Source organism: Pleurodeles waltl, chromosome 5 (genome assembly GCF_031143425.1).
Source record: "Pleurodeles waltl isolate 20211129_DDA chromosome 5, aPleWal1.hap1.20221129, whole genome shotgun sequence".
Taxonomy (NCBI): domain Eukaryota; kingdom Metazoa; phylum Chordata; class Amphibia; order Caudata; family Salamandridae; genus Pleurodeles; species Pleurodeles waltl.
The window spans coordinates 382079063-382099613 of NC_090444.1; the positions used below are offsets into that span (position 1 = coordinate 382079063).

The 20551-nt window shown below is 44.8% G+C and overlaps 1 protein-coding gene across 1 annotated transcript in view; it reads right to left on the reverse strand.

Annotated features, from left to right (window-relative positions):
- LOC138295686 (retinol dehydrogenase 7-like) overlaps nt 1–20551 on the reverse strand; it is a 146611-nt gene that overhangs the window by 61107 nt on the left and 64953 nt on the right. The window contains exon 3 of the mRNA XM_069234131.1: nt 9608–9738. Coding sequence (XP_069090232.1) covers nt 9608–9738 — 131 coding nt within the window. The remainder of the gene's footprint in view (nt 1–9607; nt 9739–20551) is intronic.

Below are 20551 nucleotides of genomic sequence, written 5' to 3' on the forward strand. Positions count from 1 at the left end.
AAGCATTTGCAATGCAATGGGTCTCGCATTTCTCCGAGTTAGAGCTATTAGCAGTTGTAAACTCCCAACCGGACTTCTCTTGCCTCATTAAATGGAGAAAAAAAACTAAAGCAATTGCGCTGCTAAACAAGCGAGATCGCACTGTGAAAAAGAGAAAAAGTAGTCCACAAACCGGACGGAAAACAGCAAGCCTCGTATGTTTTCAGTACTTGGTCGCTGCGCTCAAGGAGGGCTAACCACCGGAAAAGGCATGACGTATGCATGCCTTCCACTAATGAAAGCAAGCAGATTTTAAAAAGCAAGCCCAGGAACCAATGAAAGATACTGACGTGACATGGGTGGGGCTCCGAGCCCTTTTCTAACTACAACAGCGTCTTTCAAGCGATACGCAGGCTCAACCCTAATGAATTTGGTAGGTAGAAAGTGGCCTTCACTTGCAAATCAGAGCAGCTTTGAAGCAGTAAAGACACAATGCATAGTAATTTTGCATGGTATGGGAGATGCATATGCATTTGTGCTTGTTGAAGGCAATGCTTGAGGTAATATTAGGGCAATCAACAGTAACCATCGTCCACCAAGCCATAAAACAGGCCAGTAAAAAGCCAAAAATCAGCCCATAAACTGACCTGTCAGATAAACCTTTCTGACACTGCCAGATTGCCCCTTGGGCTAGTCTGACTCTGTCTTCGTCTGCGCCTCTATCTGTTTAACTCTTCCTCATTCTAGCTGTGACCAGAAAGCGCCTTAGGCCTGCCTGGAAGGTACTACCGGTTTAAGCAATTATTCTGAGGACTGTGATTAGACAAAACAGGACAAAATCAGACCGTGGAGGTATGGGAACCGCAGATCAAGAGGCGCTCTGTAACCATAAGTGTGCGCGTCTCCTTCTCCCCAACACTTACTCTGCCTTTCTTGATATCAGTCCCTGCCTGTGCCATGCATTCCTTGCTTATGTCCTCTACTTCTCTGCTGCTCCTAGATCGGCTCCATGCTTATACTCACTGCCGCTGGTTCCTGCCAAGGGGACGATGCAAGAGTGAGATGTGGCCTTAGTACCAGCCAAGCTTGCCAAATAATTGTCATGTAAAGGTCGTAACAATTTATTTCTTTAACGTTTGCAAGTGTTTTAATTTAGTGTATTAGATTATGGAACGACTTGATATATTAAAAAATAAGAATTTCTAAACACAAATTTACAAATATTCCGATAAGAATTTCCATTCAGAACGCTTTGATAATTTTGCAGAGAGTGGTGCGTAAGAGTACAGTGCTGTGCCCAAAAGGCCATAAGTAGAGTTAAATATCTAGCAACAATATGCTCGTTTCACCTCAATAATAACTAGGATTTTGTTTTCGTACAGTTCACGGCCTATTCTGAATTGTTTCTATACGCGCTCAAATATGTTATCATTGAAAGTATGGTACGATGAAGCTAGGTCGTATGCCTTGGATCACACAAGTAGTCAAATGGGAAAGCCAGGATTAGAACCCAGTATCCCCCACAACGTCCACAATCCAGTCACGGGACAATCTCAACTATTCTCTCTCAGTTTTACACAAAAGAGCCAGGCTCTGTTCTTCGTGGTCTGTGAAAAGTGAAATTACTGTATTCAGGGAGGCCACATGACAACACACACATGTAAAATAGTGTAGTCTGAAGGGGTTTTCAATTCAGCAGAGAAAAATAAGTTATTTTAACATATAATGCACGGATTTAAAAATGCAACTGTGCTGTTTGCACAATATTAAGTTAAATGTAAGACAGATCACTCTATACACAGGGCCACTGGAATTATGTGGCACTGGAGAGCTCATTCTGCAGTAAGGAATGCTTCACATTGCACTACAGCGGCCTGTATAACCAGTTCTACTGCTGTAAGCAAGGCTCTTGCAGAAACAAGGTGCGCCCTGCGAGATGAACGCCTATGAAGGGTGATGCTCGGTGTCCAGTGAATACATATTACCTTTGCTTGACCTAAATAAGTAAGTGAGCAGGTACATTTTGAGGTCATTTGCCTTTCGTATTTGAGAAATTCCAGGTAATCATTACACTTTTATTAAAGTAATCTAAACCCCATCCAGGTCCCCCATCACCAAATACAGTCATACAGACAAGAAATTGATTATTTGATTAGTGTACTGTGTACATTACCAAAGTCAATAGGTGTGGTGCAAACCAGGCATATTGCTTTGCTAAAGTCTGTATTTCAGGCAGTCAGCAGTTCAATGCAACAACTGGAAAAAAGGCGTATGGCAGTCTTTACGGCCTCCTGGGTAGCTCGAGATAATCAAGACCAGGAGCAAGCAGTGTTTATAAAGAAGGCCCAGACTTCTACATTCCTGGAGATAATGGTGAGGGGGACTGCTCTATCCAGGGAGAACACATGTCTGACCTAAGGCTCTTCTGTAGTGAGATGTGTAATGGGAGCTATCTCCTGGAGAAGAGAGGCCTGCTCAGAATTGGAGAGTAACTGTGAGCTTCAGAGAAGAAGCCACATTTTGGACCCTAGAATAAAGGCAAAATTGGGAACTGTTGAGTAGCCTCTCTTACCCTGTCCTGGTCATGTCCAAAGCAGAGCGTTCACCTCCTCAAATTCCTGGGAGAGAGAACAGCATTTGCCTTGTTTGGTGCATTATATATTGTATCATCTTTGAAAAAACTCAAGAAGGCCCCTGGGTGATCCTCCAGTTCTTCTGAGCTACCTTTGGAGTTAGTGTCCTCGTTCTTCCAGCCCTAACCACTTACCAGGCTAGGTCACCTATGTTGTTAAAGTAAAGAACCAAGTAAAATCAAGGGGATATATAGGGATGGAAAAAGGATTATAGTTTTTTTTGTTTTTTTTAAAGCTGATCGCGTTTCACAATGACAACACCTGATAGCCCCGATAAGAGAATTGCTGCATGTTCCCTTAGGATACACGCCACTGCTGGATCTAAAGCTGAGTCTGTTGTCTTTAGCTCAGACAGGAGACCCTGTATGAATAAATCATTCCCTGGACGAAGCACAGAGATTGGTAACTTTCCTCCTGTTTGCTGGTTGTCTGCATAGGAAATGATTCGCTCTGTGATGAAAGTATATTTAAAAGACCAGCAGCAAGTGTTTATCCTTAAAGATTTGGCAGTAACCTACGTCTTTCTGTTGTCAACATCAAAGAGCACCTTCATCGAAATTAGTCATAATCATTGTACCTGGATGGAGTCCGAATCTTTGGCAATTAAAAGGCATCTTCCAAGAAGGGGAAACTGTTGTGTGCCCACTTACGCAGCTCCACGCACTGCCTGGAAACATTGCTTCTGTGCCTCATACACATGTACAAAACGGGGTGATGCACCCAGGCAACACGTTCTAATGAAGTCAAACTCCTGTATTAATGTTGGCACTGCTTAGATAACTATTGTTGGTTATGTGTGTCAGTGCTTTTGCACAAGAGACATTCAGATGTGGAAGTAAATGAAAGTTACCCGATTTAGGAGTCTGTTATTAACAAGAACACACTCTGACCTACGTCAAGGCAATGTCCGGGTGCCAGGTGTGTGCACAGTTTCGGGAAGAGCGAGCACCAGGGCAGAGCAGGCTGATAAATACTCCGAATTTGCACTCTATCTCTTTTAGTGAAGAGAAGCGGTTTTGGGTCCTGACACAAAGGGGCACCTTTGAAGTGAAAAGTACTCAACATAGCAGCTGATAAATGTTCTCATATCAGAGAATGGTCACGGATACCAAACAACAACTGGCCCACACCCATCATGAGATGCAATTGAGTTTCCCCATACTAAATAGCACAAAAAAGTATTTGTGCTGGGCAACAGAGATGTCCAGGTACTAGAACTTTGTTCACCCCCCTTGGGGCCTACAATAGACACTTTCAAAAAAGTAAAAAATCTGGGCATTAGTTCTTCTCTGGATCGTTTCTATGGTCAACATACTGGTTAAAGGAGGCAACCTTCAGCTTTCCATGCTGAAAAAATCCCACCACGTCTCTGCATGGAGCGTAGAGTATAGCTAAATAGAATACTCATAATGTAGTGTTCCGAACAATGCTTCCGTCTCACTAGAAAGTGATAGGCTTCATTGTTTTCTGAATCAGGTTGCCGGATTGGCCAGTAATCTGAAAAATCATAGCCACATTAAACAACAAATATAATCATTCTCCTGGCTCAATTTTAAAATATATCTGCGGCATGCATCAGCACAATGGACCAGGCTATCAGAAGAAATTGGTCCTACACTCTAATTTACCAGAGCCATTGGGTACACTAACTGAAGTAAACTCACAGAAAGTCTGTCTACAAATATATGGGGCCTGGAGCGGCTCCTTCGCAATGGCGAAGGAGCGTCGCCCTCCTGGATAAGCCAGGAGCTGAAAGATAAAATGATATTTTTTATTATCTTTTTGACTTTCAGCTGCTGGCTTAGGGCAGGGCTGAGCCACAGGAAGGGGGACAGGGAAGTGGAATCTGTGCTTTACATGTGCATGTGTTTGGCCGGCCGTCTCAGGTGCACTCAGGTTTCTCCAATGGGCTGGAGAAAATGCACAGACCCCAGGGCAGTGTCTGAGTGGCAGAACAAGCCACTCAGACCAATCCTGATGCTACTCTCGTGCTAGGTTTAGCATGAGAGCAGTGCCAGGATTGCTGGGGAGCCCGTGCAGGTGTCCTCGTGGATGCTGGGACACCAGGAGAAGAGCAGAGGAGCAATGCAGCAGGTTGCAGCAACGAGAACAGGTAATTTATTTATTTATTATTTTTTACCACCCTGCCCACCCCTCCCCTTGAGATTTGCGGCATCCGCCACTGCATGGGGAGATAATATAGCTGTTTTGCTAAATGTAATGACTTGCAGTAATGAAAGTTCATGCTCCACCTAACTTAAAGAAAAGTAGCCTCAGATTCCATATTTACTGTGACTTTTCATTGTGCCATGTGACTAGACCTGTATTTTCACGAGCCACTCAAATAAAAATTAGATAAGGCTGAAGACTTTCACAGGCTGTTCTGGATAAAGTATAAGTCAAAAGAGTACAATGTTCCTAAAAGGAAAAAATAGAAAAAATAGAAAAATTAGGCACAGGTTCAGAAAGAACATCTTAAATTAGAAGCAAGGGCCCTCACACATCCAATGGATGTCATGCTTCATCATAGGGCCAGCCCCTCGTCAGACCGGCGCTGCAATATCTAACGGGCCCCACAGGGGGGCATTTTGCTGGAGATCTTAATCAGAAGTGTGTGCCGTAGTGGAGGTAAGAATGAATTTAAACCTCACCTCAAGAGAGAGCAGTAGAAAAAAGAGGGATAAAATTGCCTCAAAAGCCTCCGAACAATGAGTTTTAATTAGTGTGGAGGCCCTTGGTCAATATTAAAAACACACAGGAGTGGAGAAGAGATAAAGTTCCACCACTTTCCATACAAAACCAAGCTAATAGGGGCAGTCTCCCGTTAGCTAATCTCTACGGTCAACATGTTTTGCGCTCTTAATGTCCCTACAGATCATACGACACATCATCAGGACCAAAAGGAAAAAAACTCCTAAGCTACAATGTATACTCTAACCAGGTTTAAAGAAAATACACTACTTACATAGAACGCTACACTACTTATAGCCTGAATAGGTGAACCTATGGGGAAAAAATACAAAGTATGTCTTAAAACACGATGCAAAACATCAAGATATATTAAAAATCCCAAATAATGTAGTAACACACTGTGAATGTTGTGCTGCCATGCAAAAGCGTGAACCAATTCACAAATACAATACTCCTTACCCTCCCATATTACAGATCGAGTTCCTTGAGACAGAATAGGCCATTGGACTAGCCTCGCTCTATATGAGTCATAGATACAGCAAAGGTTGTACAAAAACAAGCTTCCGTGTTGACATGTTTAAACATAATTTTCCATTGACAAAAAACGATGTTTAAACATAATTTTCTATTGACAGAAAACAAGTAAAGACACTCTATAATGTTCTGGGGTCTGCGGTAATAAAGTGAGAAAACCTGACTGGCTTAAAGAGGCTAAGGAAGAGAGGGGGTTGGTAACTGATTGCCCAAGGTTCTATTAGCGATTATTAGTACACATAGTAGAGCAAGTTTAAAAAGAAGAAAACGTGTGAGTGTACTATATGCTCCCAACGTGTCCTCACGTATGTTAAGCAATGCAGCATGTGTGGCGAGGGCTAAGAAATATCGGAACTGAAAGACGCTGTTTTCATCAGCCACCAGCGTCGTTATCTTAAACACGCGCGTGGTGTCAGTCCATCAAAATGAATAAATAAATGTAGCGACGTAGGCTGAACATGTCCTTATAAATATTGCACGGTCCCTTGCCGAAGACCTACCCGGTGGCCGCTGTCCCGGAAGTGAAACCGGGAGAGCAGCAGCATCAGGTAAAGGTCCCCGTGTACGGCAGGGACCAATCAAAGCGCGGTAATGATGCTGGGGAGAGGGGCAGGCATATGATGTAGGTCACACCCATCTGTAATAATGAATAACGGGCTCACATGTCGCATTGGCACATAGGCGAGCGTGAAAAAACACAGTTGTTCTAAAAATCAAAAAGAGACCTCCGTCAGGTGAAATTGTAAACAGTATTTAAACAGAGTGTTGGGAAACCTCGACTGAGGTATGATACTGAAAGAATTTACAGAGCAGACAAAAGTGAGTGATAATAGATGTAACTACCCCAAGGGCCCTTTAAAATAAAAAAGGGGATAAAGATTCATGTTTGACATGAACTGAAAGATAAGTCAAAACAATTTCTGTTGTGTACTAATCGGAGAAGGCAAAAGGTAGGTGTACTCATCTAATAGTCTTGAGCCCTAGAAAAACCTCATCCACAGGACATCATCATTTAACCCATGGATGTGGATATCAGGGGTATAGTTAGGCTGGCGGAAGTGAACGCTTAGTTTAGTGGTTCTTTGTCCATATCTGATGTTGCTGCGGTGTTCGTTAATTCTAATCTTAACTGGGCGAGTGGTCATCCCTACATAGCGTAGCTGGCAGGGGCAAGTGATCATATACATAGTTACAGGTGTTTCAGTTAGTGTGTTTTGAGAGGTGCCATCGTCCAATGGACTGCAAGTCCAAGGACCCAGTCTGTGAGGTCAAAGGACACGTTACAATTCCCACACGGGTGATGCCCTTTAACTGGTGGTAGTTGCCACAAAGTAGTTTGTCTAGTTTCTAAAGTCGACACCCTAGGACGGGTATGGACCATTAGATCTTTAAAGCTTTTAGTCCATTTAAAGGCAAACAGAGGTTTTGGGATGTTCTTCCTGCCACTACCAAGAATGGAGCATGGTTTGTTGATCAGTTTCTTAATGGTATTGGACAGGAGGTGTAGGTAGAGACATATGTCAATCGGTGGTCTGAGTGGTTAGGTGTTGGTGTCAAAAGTGCCTCTCTGTGGTTGTTACAGGCCCATTTACGGGCAGAATTGATTATCTGAAGAGGGTAATGTCTGTCATGTAATTTATGAGATAGGTCATCTGCCTGTGTCTCGAAGCTGAGGATGCTACTACAATTGTGTTGGAGTCTTAAGAACTGGCCACAGGGTAAAATATCTCATAATGATTTTGGATGATGGCTCTCGTATAAGAGTAAATTGTTGCAGTCAGTTTTTTTGTGGTCAGTACTTGTCTCCAACTTGCCATGACGGATGGTGATTAATAGGTCCAGGAATGGTAACTGTGTGGTAGAGACCGTTGAAGTGAACCTTAAAAAAGAGTCATGATGTTGCTCATGAGCAGCTCAATGTAGTAGAATTATGAGAATATTGTTGAAATTATTCAGTTGTGAATGCTTCTCTTTTGCTTTGTTCTGACTGGTTAAGAGTCTGTGAACCCCGTAATACTGTAGTGAATGTATGAAATCCTTTGTTCAGAACCGTATATAAGAGTGAGATTTCTTGATAGAAGAATGTAGACTTTACCTCATACTTAAGAAGATGAATTTATGCTGGATTTCTTCCTCATTTTATACTCTTTATTTTGCTCATCTGAACTTTACAGAGTTCTTGTTTGAGCTTTTACCTTAAATGAACTTTGCTCTCTGATTTATTCTATACAGAACTCTGCAGCAAGACTCATCCTAGATCTTCCTAAATGCACCAGCATCACCCCGTACCTCAGAAGCCTACACTAGCTGCCAGTACATAAGAGATTTCAATTCAAGGTCCTGACCATCACCTTTAAAGCCCTCCACAACATCGGACCGAAACACATTAACCATCGTCTGTCCTTCCACCAACCTGGCAGAAAACTCTGATTGACCTCCCAAGCCCTCACACACATCCCACACATCAACCGTAGTTGCTGTGGAGGTCGCTCCTTCTCGTACCTCGCCACCAAAGCTTGGAATAACACCCCCCTTCGAACCACACACTCCCTCCTCGTCTTCAGGAAGAAGGTCAAGACCTGTCTCTTCAATGAGAGGCCGCCAGTACACAGCATCACAAACCAGCTCCTGAATACACCTCGGGGTGATAAGCCATGATCAACAAATACTGGTTGATTGATTGATTTATTGACTAACTGATATTAACTTCAATGAATTAATTCTGTTATGACAAAATTCTTAAAATAAAACCTCGAAGGTTGAGACCGCAGTGTCTGTCATTCTTGAATGACCAAATGTGTTCTATATTTCCATTATTTGAAATTGCCACCTTTACCTTCTGACATTAAGACAGGTCCAGTAATGAACACCAATGCCCGTCTCAGGACTGCACCACTCGATCCATCAAAGCCCCGCTTTGGGACAAGATTGAATGGGTTTTCGCTTCATCAGTCCCCCTACTAGCTCTAGTATTCTAACTCTTTTGTTCTTTTTGACCAGCCCTAAAGGCAATGACTAGGAACGCCCAAAGACAGTGCTGGACTAGGACAGAAATTAAGTCTGGGCACCAAAATAAAAGCAGCCCCATTAGCGAATCAGATAACTCAAAAAGTGGCCCACATGCGCAAATCAGGGCAGTTTTCAACATGTAAAGACACGGTGTACAGATGATCTGGAAACCTGGCCCACATACAGCCAAACAAACGGTCTAAACAATGATGTGTTAGACCATCCCTTCGGCCACTGCCTGTTTGCCCTGTAGGCCAGTCCGGCCCTGCCTGTAGAATCAGAAAACTGTGATGGCTATTGCCGCAGACACAGAATATGGAGACTTGGCAGTGTATCAAGGCCAGAGAATTTATACTTTAGCTTCAGAATGTTTTGGTGACTTATTCAGTACCTGTCAATTTCTTGGATGATCCATAAAGAAATGGAGCCATTACTCGACTTGTATGGTTGTATGTTTATTTAAATAAAATATATGCATTCATTTGTCAGCCAAAAGATGATGACGGTTATACAGAAAGCACCAAGAACACATGATCAGATTCCTATACTGGATTCACTACTTTCCAAGCTTCATTTAGCATTTGTCAACAAAGTCACAGGGTACATCATCATTTTCAAAAAGTAGATATTTCAATTGTTCATAAGTACTACATAAGTTCTGATATGAGTGGATAAAAATATGCGCACTTCAAATAATTTTGATATGAATGTAGACTTGAGAATCACACATTACCAAAACAAAGGAAACAACTGCGACTTACCTGTACCGCAAACCTTTTCATGTCCAGTCTTAAGGAATCACAAAACTTCTCAATGGCTGCTTTGGTCATGCAGTATATGCCATTTTTTGCAGTCATGAAAGCATTGGTGCTTGACATAAAAACAATGCGCCCTGAAAGGGGAAAAACATAAGACCATTGAATAATGAACTCCATTCTCAACTGAAAGAAAATATATCAGAGTTATCTATGCTCCGAGAGGTTGTGGTTGCACACCTTTTTGGCACACATAGCTGGCATTTCTCTTCAACTGTACAGTGGCATAAGTTATCTCACTGGCATCCTAGATGGCTTGGCTGTCTTCAATGCCACTTTGACAGCCATGGTCATGGACAGTTCTTGCCCCTACTCTATGCAAGTCTGAGTATGGAGCGAGGCCAGTAAACTCACTTTATCTTAGTCTGCTCACTTCATCTTAGCCCACTCACTAAATCTTTACTACTTCACAGAGGACATTGTATGGACTCAATACCCGCCTCCAAAAGGGCGTATCGTGTTAACGCTCTGCATGCTCATGACATTTTGCCACGCGATAACACCTTATTTTATTCAAGTGCACTCTGGTTATGCTTTTACAAGTACACACTGTACATCTTTGTTCCGGAGAAACCGGGTCAATGGGCTAATTATAGAGCCAGATGAACTAAGGCGGAGCCGATGTTCAGTCAAAGGTTGTAAATTCCTTCATGGCGGCACGCCAACACAGTTGAAGTTTCCTAATATATAGGATGGTATCGTTTAAGGTTGGAACTGAAAAGATATACAAGGAGATTGGAATTTTTTTCTGAGAGGTCTGTTGAAATAACTGCGGTGTCTGAACACTGTGAATCGAACATTAATTTGTGTTAATACCGAAACGAAAATAAAATCCAGAATTCTCTCTGTGCTCTTTTTGAATTAAATGTAAGTATTTAGGTTTTTGTTTCTAGCTGCAAATAAAACGCCTTCTCTTAGTCCATTAAATGGGGATGTTTACACTATCTAGGCAACCGTGTCCTGTTTTTGCACTCCTAATTGCAACAATCAAAGGCTGAAGTTAACCAGTTAATTTTCGTAAAATAATTACTGCGGACTGAACCCCACGTACAGCAGTTTTAATTACTTTCAATTCATTCGAGCAACAAAAAAAAGGCACTCCCTTAAATAATAATTCATCTATGTGCAATACTACCATGGGCGTTATTTTTTTAATATCAACAGTACCATTAAGCTGAAATATTTCAGGTCCAGACGTGTTTACAGGTAAGCAGCTCTGCTCTTAATTGTGGAGTTCGACTTAGTCATACTACTGTTTAGTAAAGGGATTCGTCTAATTTTCTTTTTATAATTCAACTCCTCTGAATAAAGGCAGGTAATTTTGTCATTGAAAACTTATCTATCGAGACAGTTAGAGAATACGTTGTAGGTTGTTCATAATCACCATACAAAGAACTACTGAGCCCAATTCGTAACCAAAAATATATCTCAAGGGCCAGGGCTGATCATTCACAGAGCTCTCAGGAAGAAGAATGATAATGTTTGATGAAGAGGACGGTCAGAGCAACAGAGGTAGTAGGAATAAGGACCAGCCTTTTGCAGGGAAGTGTGAAGCATAGAAGAAGGGCAAGGTGAGAAAGGCAAAGGCAGGGGGGTATATCGAACAGAGTCAGTGGAGTATTGATAGAAAGATGATAAAGAGATGGAAAGAACAGAGAGAGAAACAGGGGCATTGTCAAAGAAAAAAAAGAATTGGTAGGTTGGCACTGGCCTTGAGACCTTGGGTGTACAGTCATTGCCTTGCAGCAGCATCTGTGTGAGGGGCAGTATCCTGGCAGGTCATGCATGACAAAGGGCCTCTTTGCAAAACTCATGTCACATGGGTCCATCAATCATTTTGTGAACATGAATCATGTGTGGAGTGTGATGGTCAAATGGTCACCTTATAGTTTGGCACAACAAAGTGCGGTCTGGGCCCAATTCGTGAATATTATGATTAGGTGCTGGGGTTTGTACAGAATTGTGCTGAGCACGGGAGGCTCGTGCAAGAGAGAAATGAGTTCATCGGGCAGCAGACCTCTGTGGATTTTCTGTCAGAAGTGTCACCTGACTTACACATCTCTGCCTCTAGGGGGTCCAGGCTCGGGTGCCAGTCATCCTTAGCGCCAGGCATGACAATGGCGGCAGGCTTGCTGGATACCATGCTGCATTTTTTTAAATCTGGTCTCAAAACTATGGCCCTCATTTCAACCTCGGCAGTCTTTTTCCAAGACCACCGAGGTACCGCTGTGCTTAAGACCGCCAGTGCAGGTGGTTTTCCGCGCAGTGAACCATGACTGCTGGCAGCCTTCCATCCTTTTTCGGACAGAGAGCCTCCAGCAGCCATACTGGCGGTTGGTGGGGAAGTGGAGGCTGCTCCAACGCCCCGTCGTCAGAACACCGCATACCGAATCCCAACCCAGGATTCGGTGTGGCGGTGTTCTGGTGACGGGGAGCTGGCGGCGGAGCAGCCCCCATGGATCCCGTCCCCTCCCGGAGGCTCACCGGACAAGGTAAGGTGATCGTCCGTTAGGGGAGGGGGTGGGGGGTATTGTGTGTTGTGTGCGTGCATGGGGGTGTGCGTGTGAGTATGTAGAGGGGGGGTGTGAGTGCGTGTATGCATGCAGGGGGTGTGTTGTGTATCTGGAAAATGTGTGCGGGTTGGTCTGTTTGCATGTCTGTTTATATGTGTGCGGGTATGTGTTGTTGTAGTGTATGGGTGCATGTAGGGGGGTGTGTATGTTGATGTTGGGGGTGGGGGTGGAGGTGGGGAGGGGGGTGTGTATGTTGATGTTGGGGGTGGGAGTGAGGTCCTGCCACCTTTAGGGGGAGGTAGGGTGTCAGGGGTATGGGGGGAGGACTCGGGGTAGGGGAGGGGGTGCAGGAGACCCCTATCAGTGCCAGGGAAGGAATTCCCTGGCACTGATAGTGCCTACGGCCGTGGATTTCGTGGCGGTTCCAAACCACCCGAAATCCATGGCGGTATGCAGGGTCCTGATACCGCCGGCAGTCTGGTGATGGCCGCCGGGCTGGAGACCGAAGTCTCCAGCCCAGCGGTCGGAGTAGAGAAGTGTCGAATGACCATGGCGGAACCGCCATGGTCATAATTCAATTTTTTTCTGCCGGCCTGTTGGCGGTATTACCGCCACTTCTCCTCCGCTCGCCAGAGTCATAATGAGGGCCTATGTCTGCTTTGATATCAGTCAGCCCCAGGACTGTGTTACAAACTACATGTACCAGAAATATTTGTGTTTCTCATTATATACAACTGCTGTATACTTAGGATGGGTAGACAAAGCTGCAAACACAACTGCCAACTACTGATCGCTGCTGAACGGGAATGTATTCTCTAACTAAATCAGGAGTACTTACTTCCACCCATGCACTGGGCCTTGAGACTATTGTGCCTTTTGCTCTAGCCTATTAACTATTTCAGTAAAACCCTGGTGGAACGTAATGTTCAATCTCTTTGTCATATAAGAAAATAAGGTGCAGATACCCTACAGCCCCAGTTCTGCATACATATGTACAACATTTACTAATAGTTCTCTTATAGACATTAGTGTGCTTGTTTTCTATCATCTTATGCCAGTAGAGTGCCTTTAGGTATGTTTCTTTTTTCGTGCAGTGACAACATCTTTAGGTGGCCTTTACCATGCCACAGGGACGTGGCTGCTTGTATTTCCTCTAATCTATTCACCTTTCCCAGGTCACACTATCTCCTTCATCATCAACTCACTGTGTTGCCTTTGGTAGATCCTGACAGTGCCAGACCAGGAGACGCCTATTCCTTGGAGGGCTTCAGTGATGGAGGATTAAAGGTGCCCAATTTTTTAGCCTGTGGAAGGAACCCTCTATGGGCAAGTGAAAAGCATTTGATGCTTCTTCATTGATTCTTGGTCTCCTTCAAAGTTGCAAGAAAGTGATTTGTGCAATCTTTTTAGGTCAGATCTCCTGCTGTGCAAATACACAGAAAGAGTTCTTTGGGGCAGCCCCCTGAAGCCCCTACCTGGTTTAGGTGAACTCCTTCCACCAGTGTCTGGATGATATGCCCACCTAGAATTGGTTGAGCAGGCTGGATTTCATAGAAGTTTACACATCTTGATTACATATTATTTCTCAGAAGTAGCCCCCGATCAGCCACAGAGACACCTATCTGCAGTCTGCAGGTTTCCTAAAAAGGGTTGCAGAAGAAGACCCTCCTGGCTGCTGCTGCCTTCATCACAAAGGCTGTACACAGCTCAACATGGGACAGTGTAACAGTACAGGTGGGTACACATGTTCTGGAAGCTCTGACCCACATCCTCATTAGTTGCATAGCACCCCTGATTTCTAACGGTCACTCCTCCTATAGTTGTTTACTATTAAACAAACTCACACAAACAGCATGTGGCGAAAACACTCAACAAGTGGAGTTAGTTCATCTGCCAACTTGAAACAGCAGAAGATTTTGTCTAGAGGTTCTGCAGCTGCGCCACTCTGCTTGGCTGGGAATGCCTGACAAAGAATAGGAGGGAACTTGCAGTTACAGGAGGTGAACAAGGAGCTCATGCGCAGACTCGATCTGTTGTTGAGTCCCATATCCGTTGCTCAGCCTCATAGGTTCCCCTGTCACCTCATCTTTCAACTGGTAGTCTTCCATAGCTCCGGAGACAACAGAAGGGGGACTGGAGCAATGTGCTCTCATTAGGAGATGCCACCCGCTACCCCGATGCTGATTATTAGGGTTGCAATTCAAAACTGACAACATTTTGATGAACTCTGTGAGTGCGTCTATCGAATAATTGAGGTCACTGTATACGATTTATTCTCTAAAGCCTGCTCTTTAAAAAAGTTTACTTTGATGCTAGTTTTGTTGAGTGTCTGTTGCTCCAGTAACCATGTTGATACATCAGGAATGCTGAGGCTGGCAAAGATAGACTGGAAATGCCTCTCCGACTTGTTTCTATGAACTTAAAGCTCTCGCCGAGGCCACCTGCCCATTTTTGTAACCTGCCCTTTCTACCTCTGTGGCCTGTACTCTCTGTGGACCTTAGCATGGTGTTTGGCATGCTGGCTAGCTTGAGCCCTCTCTTATTGTTGGCAAACGGTGTGTCAGGATGTGCCAGGCCTTCTTTAAAATCTGCACAGGATTTCAGTATTCTTAATGTTTTGTCTGAATACCCACTTGGGATTTTTTTTAACATTTTGCTACATTCCTGAGGAACGCAACTGGCTGTGTGGTCATTCTCTCTAACACTTTTTTTTAATAACACACTGAACAATCATTGAATATTACACGTACTTCCAAAAAGAAAGCCAAGTGTTCTCTCTGTCTCAACCTTAACCCCTTAGCTGCTGGGCCTTTTCCCCCCCAGTGCTGAGTCCTTTTTTGGCTATTTGGGGTAGTTCGCGCTTAGGGCTTCATAACTTTTTGTCCACATAAGCTAACCACGCCAAATGTGCGTCCTTTTTTTCCAACATCCTAGGGATTCTAATGGTACCCAGAGTTTGTGGTTTCCCCTGGAGGAGACCAAGAAAATAGCCAAAATACAGTGAAAATTTCGTTTTTTCCAAAAAAATGGGAAAAAAGGGCTGCCGAAGAAGGCTTGTGGTTTTTCCCCTGAAAATGCCATCAACAAAGGGTTTCCGGTGCTGAAATCACTATGTTCCCACCTTTCAGGAACGGGCAGACTTGAATCAGAAAACCACATTTTCCAACACAAATTTGGCATTTTACTGAGACATACCCCATTTTTACTATTTTTGGTGCTTTCAACCTCCTTCCAGTTAGTGACAGGAATGGGTGTGAAACCAATACTGGATCCCGGAATGCTAAACATTTCTAAAAACTAGACAAAATTCTGAATTCAGCAAGGGGTCATTTGTGTAGATCCTACAAGGTTTTCCTACAGAAAATAACAGCTGAAATAAAAAAATATTGAAATTGAGCTGAAAACAACAGCCATTTTTCTTTATGTTTTACTCTGCAACTTTTTCCTGCGATGTCAGATTTCTGAAAGCAATATACCGTTTTGTCTGCTGGACTCTTCTGGTTGCAGGGATATAAAGGGCTTGTAGGTTCATCAAGAACCCTAGGTACCCAGAGCCAATAAATGAGCTGCACCCTGCAGTTGGTTTTCATTCTATACTGGGTATACAGCAATTCATTTGCTGAAATATGAAGAGTGAAAAAGAGGTATCAAGAAAACCTTTGCATTTCCAAAATGTGATCAAGATAAGGTTTTGAGGAGCAGTGGTTATTTGCACATCTCTGAATTCCGAGGTGCCCATACTAGCATGTGAATTGCAGGGCATTTCTCAAATAGACGTCTTTTTTACACACTCTCTTATATTTGGAAGGAAAAAATGTAGAGAAAGATAAGGGGCAATAACACTTGTTTTGCTATTCTATGTTCCCCCAAGTCTCCCGATAAAAATGATTCCTTACTTGTGTGGGTAGGCCTAGCGCCCGCGACAGGAAATGCCCCAAAACACAACGTGGACACATCCCATTTTTTTACAAAATACAGAGCTGTTTTTTGCAAAGTGCCTACCTGTAGATTTTGGCCTCTAGCTCAGCCGGCATATAGGGAAACCTACCAAACCTGTGCATTTTTGAAAACTAGAGACCTAGGGGAATCCAAGATGGGGTGACTCGTGGGGCTCTGACCAGGTTCTGTTACCCAGAATCCTTTGCAAACCTCAAAAAGTGGCTAAAAAAACAAGTTTTCCTCACATTTCGGTGACAGAAAGTTCTGGAATCTGAGAGGAGCCACAAATTTCCTTACACCCAGCGTTCCCCCAAGTCTCCCGATAAAAATGATACCTCACTTGTGTGGGTAGGCCTAGCGCCCGCGACAGGAGATGCTCCAAAACACAACGTGGACACATCCCATTTTTTGGCAAAATACAGAGCTGTTTTTTGCAAAGTGCCTACCTGTAGATTTTGGCCTCTAGCTCAGCCGGCACATAGGGAAACCTACCAAACCTGTGCATTTTTGAAAACTAGAGACCTAGGGGAATCCAAGATGGGGTGACTCTTGGGGCTCTGACCAGGTTCTGTTACCCAGAATCCTTTGCAAACCTCAAAAAGTGGCTAAAAAAACAAGGTTTCCTCACATTTCGGTGACAGAAAGTTCTGGAATCTGAGAGGAGCCATAAATTTCCTTCCACCCAGCATTCCCCCAAGTCTCCCGATAAAAATGATACCTCACTTGTGTGGGTAGACCTAGCGCCCGCGACAGGAAATGCCCCAAAACACAACGTGGACACATCCCATTTTTTTGACAAAATACAGAGCTGTTTTTTGCAAAGTGCCTACCTGTAGATTTTGGCCTCTAGCTCAGCCGGCACATAGGGAAACCTACCAAACCTGTGCATTTTTTAAAACTAGAGACCTAGGGGAATCCAAGATGGGGTGACTTGTGGGGCTCTGACCAGGTTCTGTTACCCAGAATCCTTTGCAAACCTCAAAAAGTGGCTAAAAAAACAAGTTTTCCCTCACATTTCGGTGACAGAAAGTTCTGGAATCTGAGAGGAGCCACAAATTTCCTTACACCCAGCGTTCCCCCAAGTCTCCCGATAAAAATGATACCTCACTTGTGTGGGTAGGCCTAGCGCCCGCAACAGGAAATGCTCCAAAACACAACGTGGACACATCCCATTTTTTGACAAAATACAGAGCTGTTTTTTGCAAAGTGCCTACCTGTAGATTTGGGCCTCTAGCTCAGCCGGCACATAGGGAAACCTACCAAACCTGTGCATTTTTGAAAACTAGAGACCTAGGGGAATCCAAGATGGGGTGACTCGTGGGGCTCTGACCAGGTTCTGTTACCCAGAATTCTTTGCAAACCTCAAAAAGTGGCTAAAAAAACAAGTTTTCCTCACATTTCGGTGACAGAAAGTTCTGGAATCTGGGAGGAGCCACAAATGTCCTTACACCCAGTGTTCCCCCAAGTCTCCCGATACCTCACTTGTGTGGTTAGGCCTGGTGCCCGCGACAGGAATAGATCACACAACGGTCAATGATGGTCCTTACGTGAGGCAGCTGTTGACCCTTGGGTGATCCATTCCTGACACAGGCACGAGGTGTAGGCACTCAAGTGGGGTAGTGTTTTTTATCAGGACAGGTGAGGAGTCACTGGGTGGTAGGAATGTTGTGGATCCCAGCATATTCCTGTAGTTTGTGTGTCAGAAATGCAAGAAATATTTTTTTCCAACATTTCAGCTTTGCAGGGTATTCTGGGTAAGAAAACTTTGGGGAATCCACACAAGTCACACCTCTGTGGACTCCCCCGAATGTCTAGTTTCCAGAAATGTTTGGGTTTAGTGTGTTTCTCTATATGGCCGCCGAATCCAGGACCAAAAACACAGGTGCCTGCCTTACAAAACCAGTTTGTTTTGCCATAGATAATTTTGATGTCTCCACAATATGATTTGGGTGGTGGAATTTGGGGCTGAACTAAATTGGGGAGCTCCTAAGAGAGCACTCTCTCTCTCTCTCTGATTGCCGCCGCATTCACCTGCTCTCTGGGTTGGCCTAACCCACTATTACCCAGTTGCACGAACAGCTTGCGAAGGGACAGCAGGACTGTCCTCATCACCTCCCTCATAATGTACTGGAAGAGGAGTTATCGAATGGGACTCCTCTGACTGAAAAATCACTCCCAGAGTCTGCGCCATTGTCCTATCCCTCAGATGCTGTCTCAGTATGTGATGTCTCAGTCTCTGATCCTATGTCAGAGCAGTCCTCTATAACCCGAGTGCAGGCAGCAGTCATCCATCAAGATGCCATCTCTGCTATTGGCTAAACTGTTGCTCTAAAACACTAGCCTACGTAGACAGTCACAAAATCGATGGTGTGTGTGAGATACGTGCAACAGTAGAGGCCACCTTACCTGCGCTTCTTCCCTCAATCAGCACGTACTTTCAAGACACTAAAAAAACACCTTGTCACATACCATTCGTCACAGTCTTTAGCACCTCCAGCGCCCAGTCCAACAATCATTATTGGTGCTCCCACTCCCTCCTCCTCGGATTCCCTCATTACCACCCAGCAAAAGTGCCCTTCATCTCTCCACAGCCGCCCTCCACCCCGCACATACATTTCATTGGTATTATAGCGCAGGTAATGGCTGACTTTACTAATGTACTCAGCTATTTACATAAAATACAGATTTGCTCTTTGCAGTAGGCATATAAACCTTCTGCGCTTCTTTATGGCACTAAAACTGCCACTAGACAAGTCGGACCCTTTTCCCCCCAGGGAAACCACACACATATTGACAAAAGTGATATATATATGACAGCCAACCACCTGAAACTCAACTCAAGCAAAACCGAAATAATCCTCTTTGGCCCACACAAAAACACCTGGGACCCCTCATGGTGGCCCACCGCGCTAGGCCCTGCACCCACCCCCGCCAACCACGCACGCAACCTCAGCATCATCCTAGACTCCTCCCTCTCGATGACCCAACAAATCAACGCTCTCACCTCCTCATGCTTCAACACACTCCGTATACTGAAAAACATTCAAATGGATCCCCACAGAGACCAGAAAAACTGTCACTCACGCACTCATCAGCAGCAGGCTTGATTACGGAAACGCCCTCTACACCGGCACCACTCTAAAACTCAAGCGCAAACTACGCGCATCCAGAACTCAGCATCACGACTCATCCTCGACCTCCCCCGACACAAACACATCTCTCTACAACTCAAATCCCTCCACTGGCTCCCCACTGACAAAAGGATCACCTTCAAGATCCTCATCCTCGAACACAAATCACTCCACAACACAGGCCCTGCCTACCTCAACGAGAGTCACCTTCCACACCCCCACACGAAACGTCCGCTCAGCTGACCTCTCTCTCGCCTCTGTCCCCCGCATCAAACACACCACCACCGGGGGCAGATCCTTCTCCTACCTTGCACCCAAAACCTGGAACGCCCTCACAACCCACCTTCACAAGACCCAAAACCTACTTCTTTTCAGGAAGGGCCTCAAAACCTGGCTTTTCGAACAGTGAACCTCCCAGCCCCTTTCCATCCCCCCGTCCCCCCCTCCAGTGCCTTGAGACCCTCACGGGTGAGTAGCGCGCTTTATAAAGCTTTGATATATATATAGATCTACCTCTATATATATATATATATCTACCTACATAGATATATCTATAGATATATATCAATGTACATAGATATATATATATAGATCTATATATATATATTTTTTTTTTAGTTGTTGTATGGTTTCCTTGGGGGCCAAAATGGCCCCCAGGGAAACCCTACAACATCTAAAAAAAAATATTGCCCCCACAGGGGGTCACCCTGCCCTCGGGCGACCCCCTGTCATTTTATTTTTATTTTTTTATTTTTTGGGGGGGGGAAAAATAAAAAATTCCCCTGGGGGGGGGGGGCACGATTGCGCTCCCCCCCCCCAGGGGGCACCTACCTTTTTTTTAATAAAAAAATATGCCCGGGGGTGGGGGGGCGGCCCGTTTTCCGAGGGGGCCGCCCCCCCAAAGTGAAATCCCTGGCGCCTAGTGGTGTTTCCTGGCCCCCGATCGCAGCTGTCTCCCCTTTCTTACGAGGCCTTTTGAAAGTGTTTCCTGGCCCCCCGATCGCAGCTGTGCTGCGATCGGGGGTCCAGGAAACCTGAAAGTGTTTCCTGGCCCCCGATCGCAGCACAGCTGCGACCGGGGGCCAGGAAACACTTTCAGGAAGGCCTCGTAAGAAAGGGGAGAGTCTCCCCTTTCTTACGAGGCCTTCCCGAACGTGGGAAAGGCAGTTTTTCCCATCAAAGCAGGAAGTGGCTGCAAGGCTGCTTCCTGCTTTGATGGGGAAAACACCTTTGAAACGTCAGCGCGCCTCGCGGCGCGCTGACGTCACAAAGGGGCGGGTGGGGGGAGACACGGAAGCTTCCGTGTC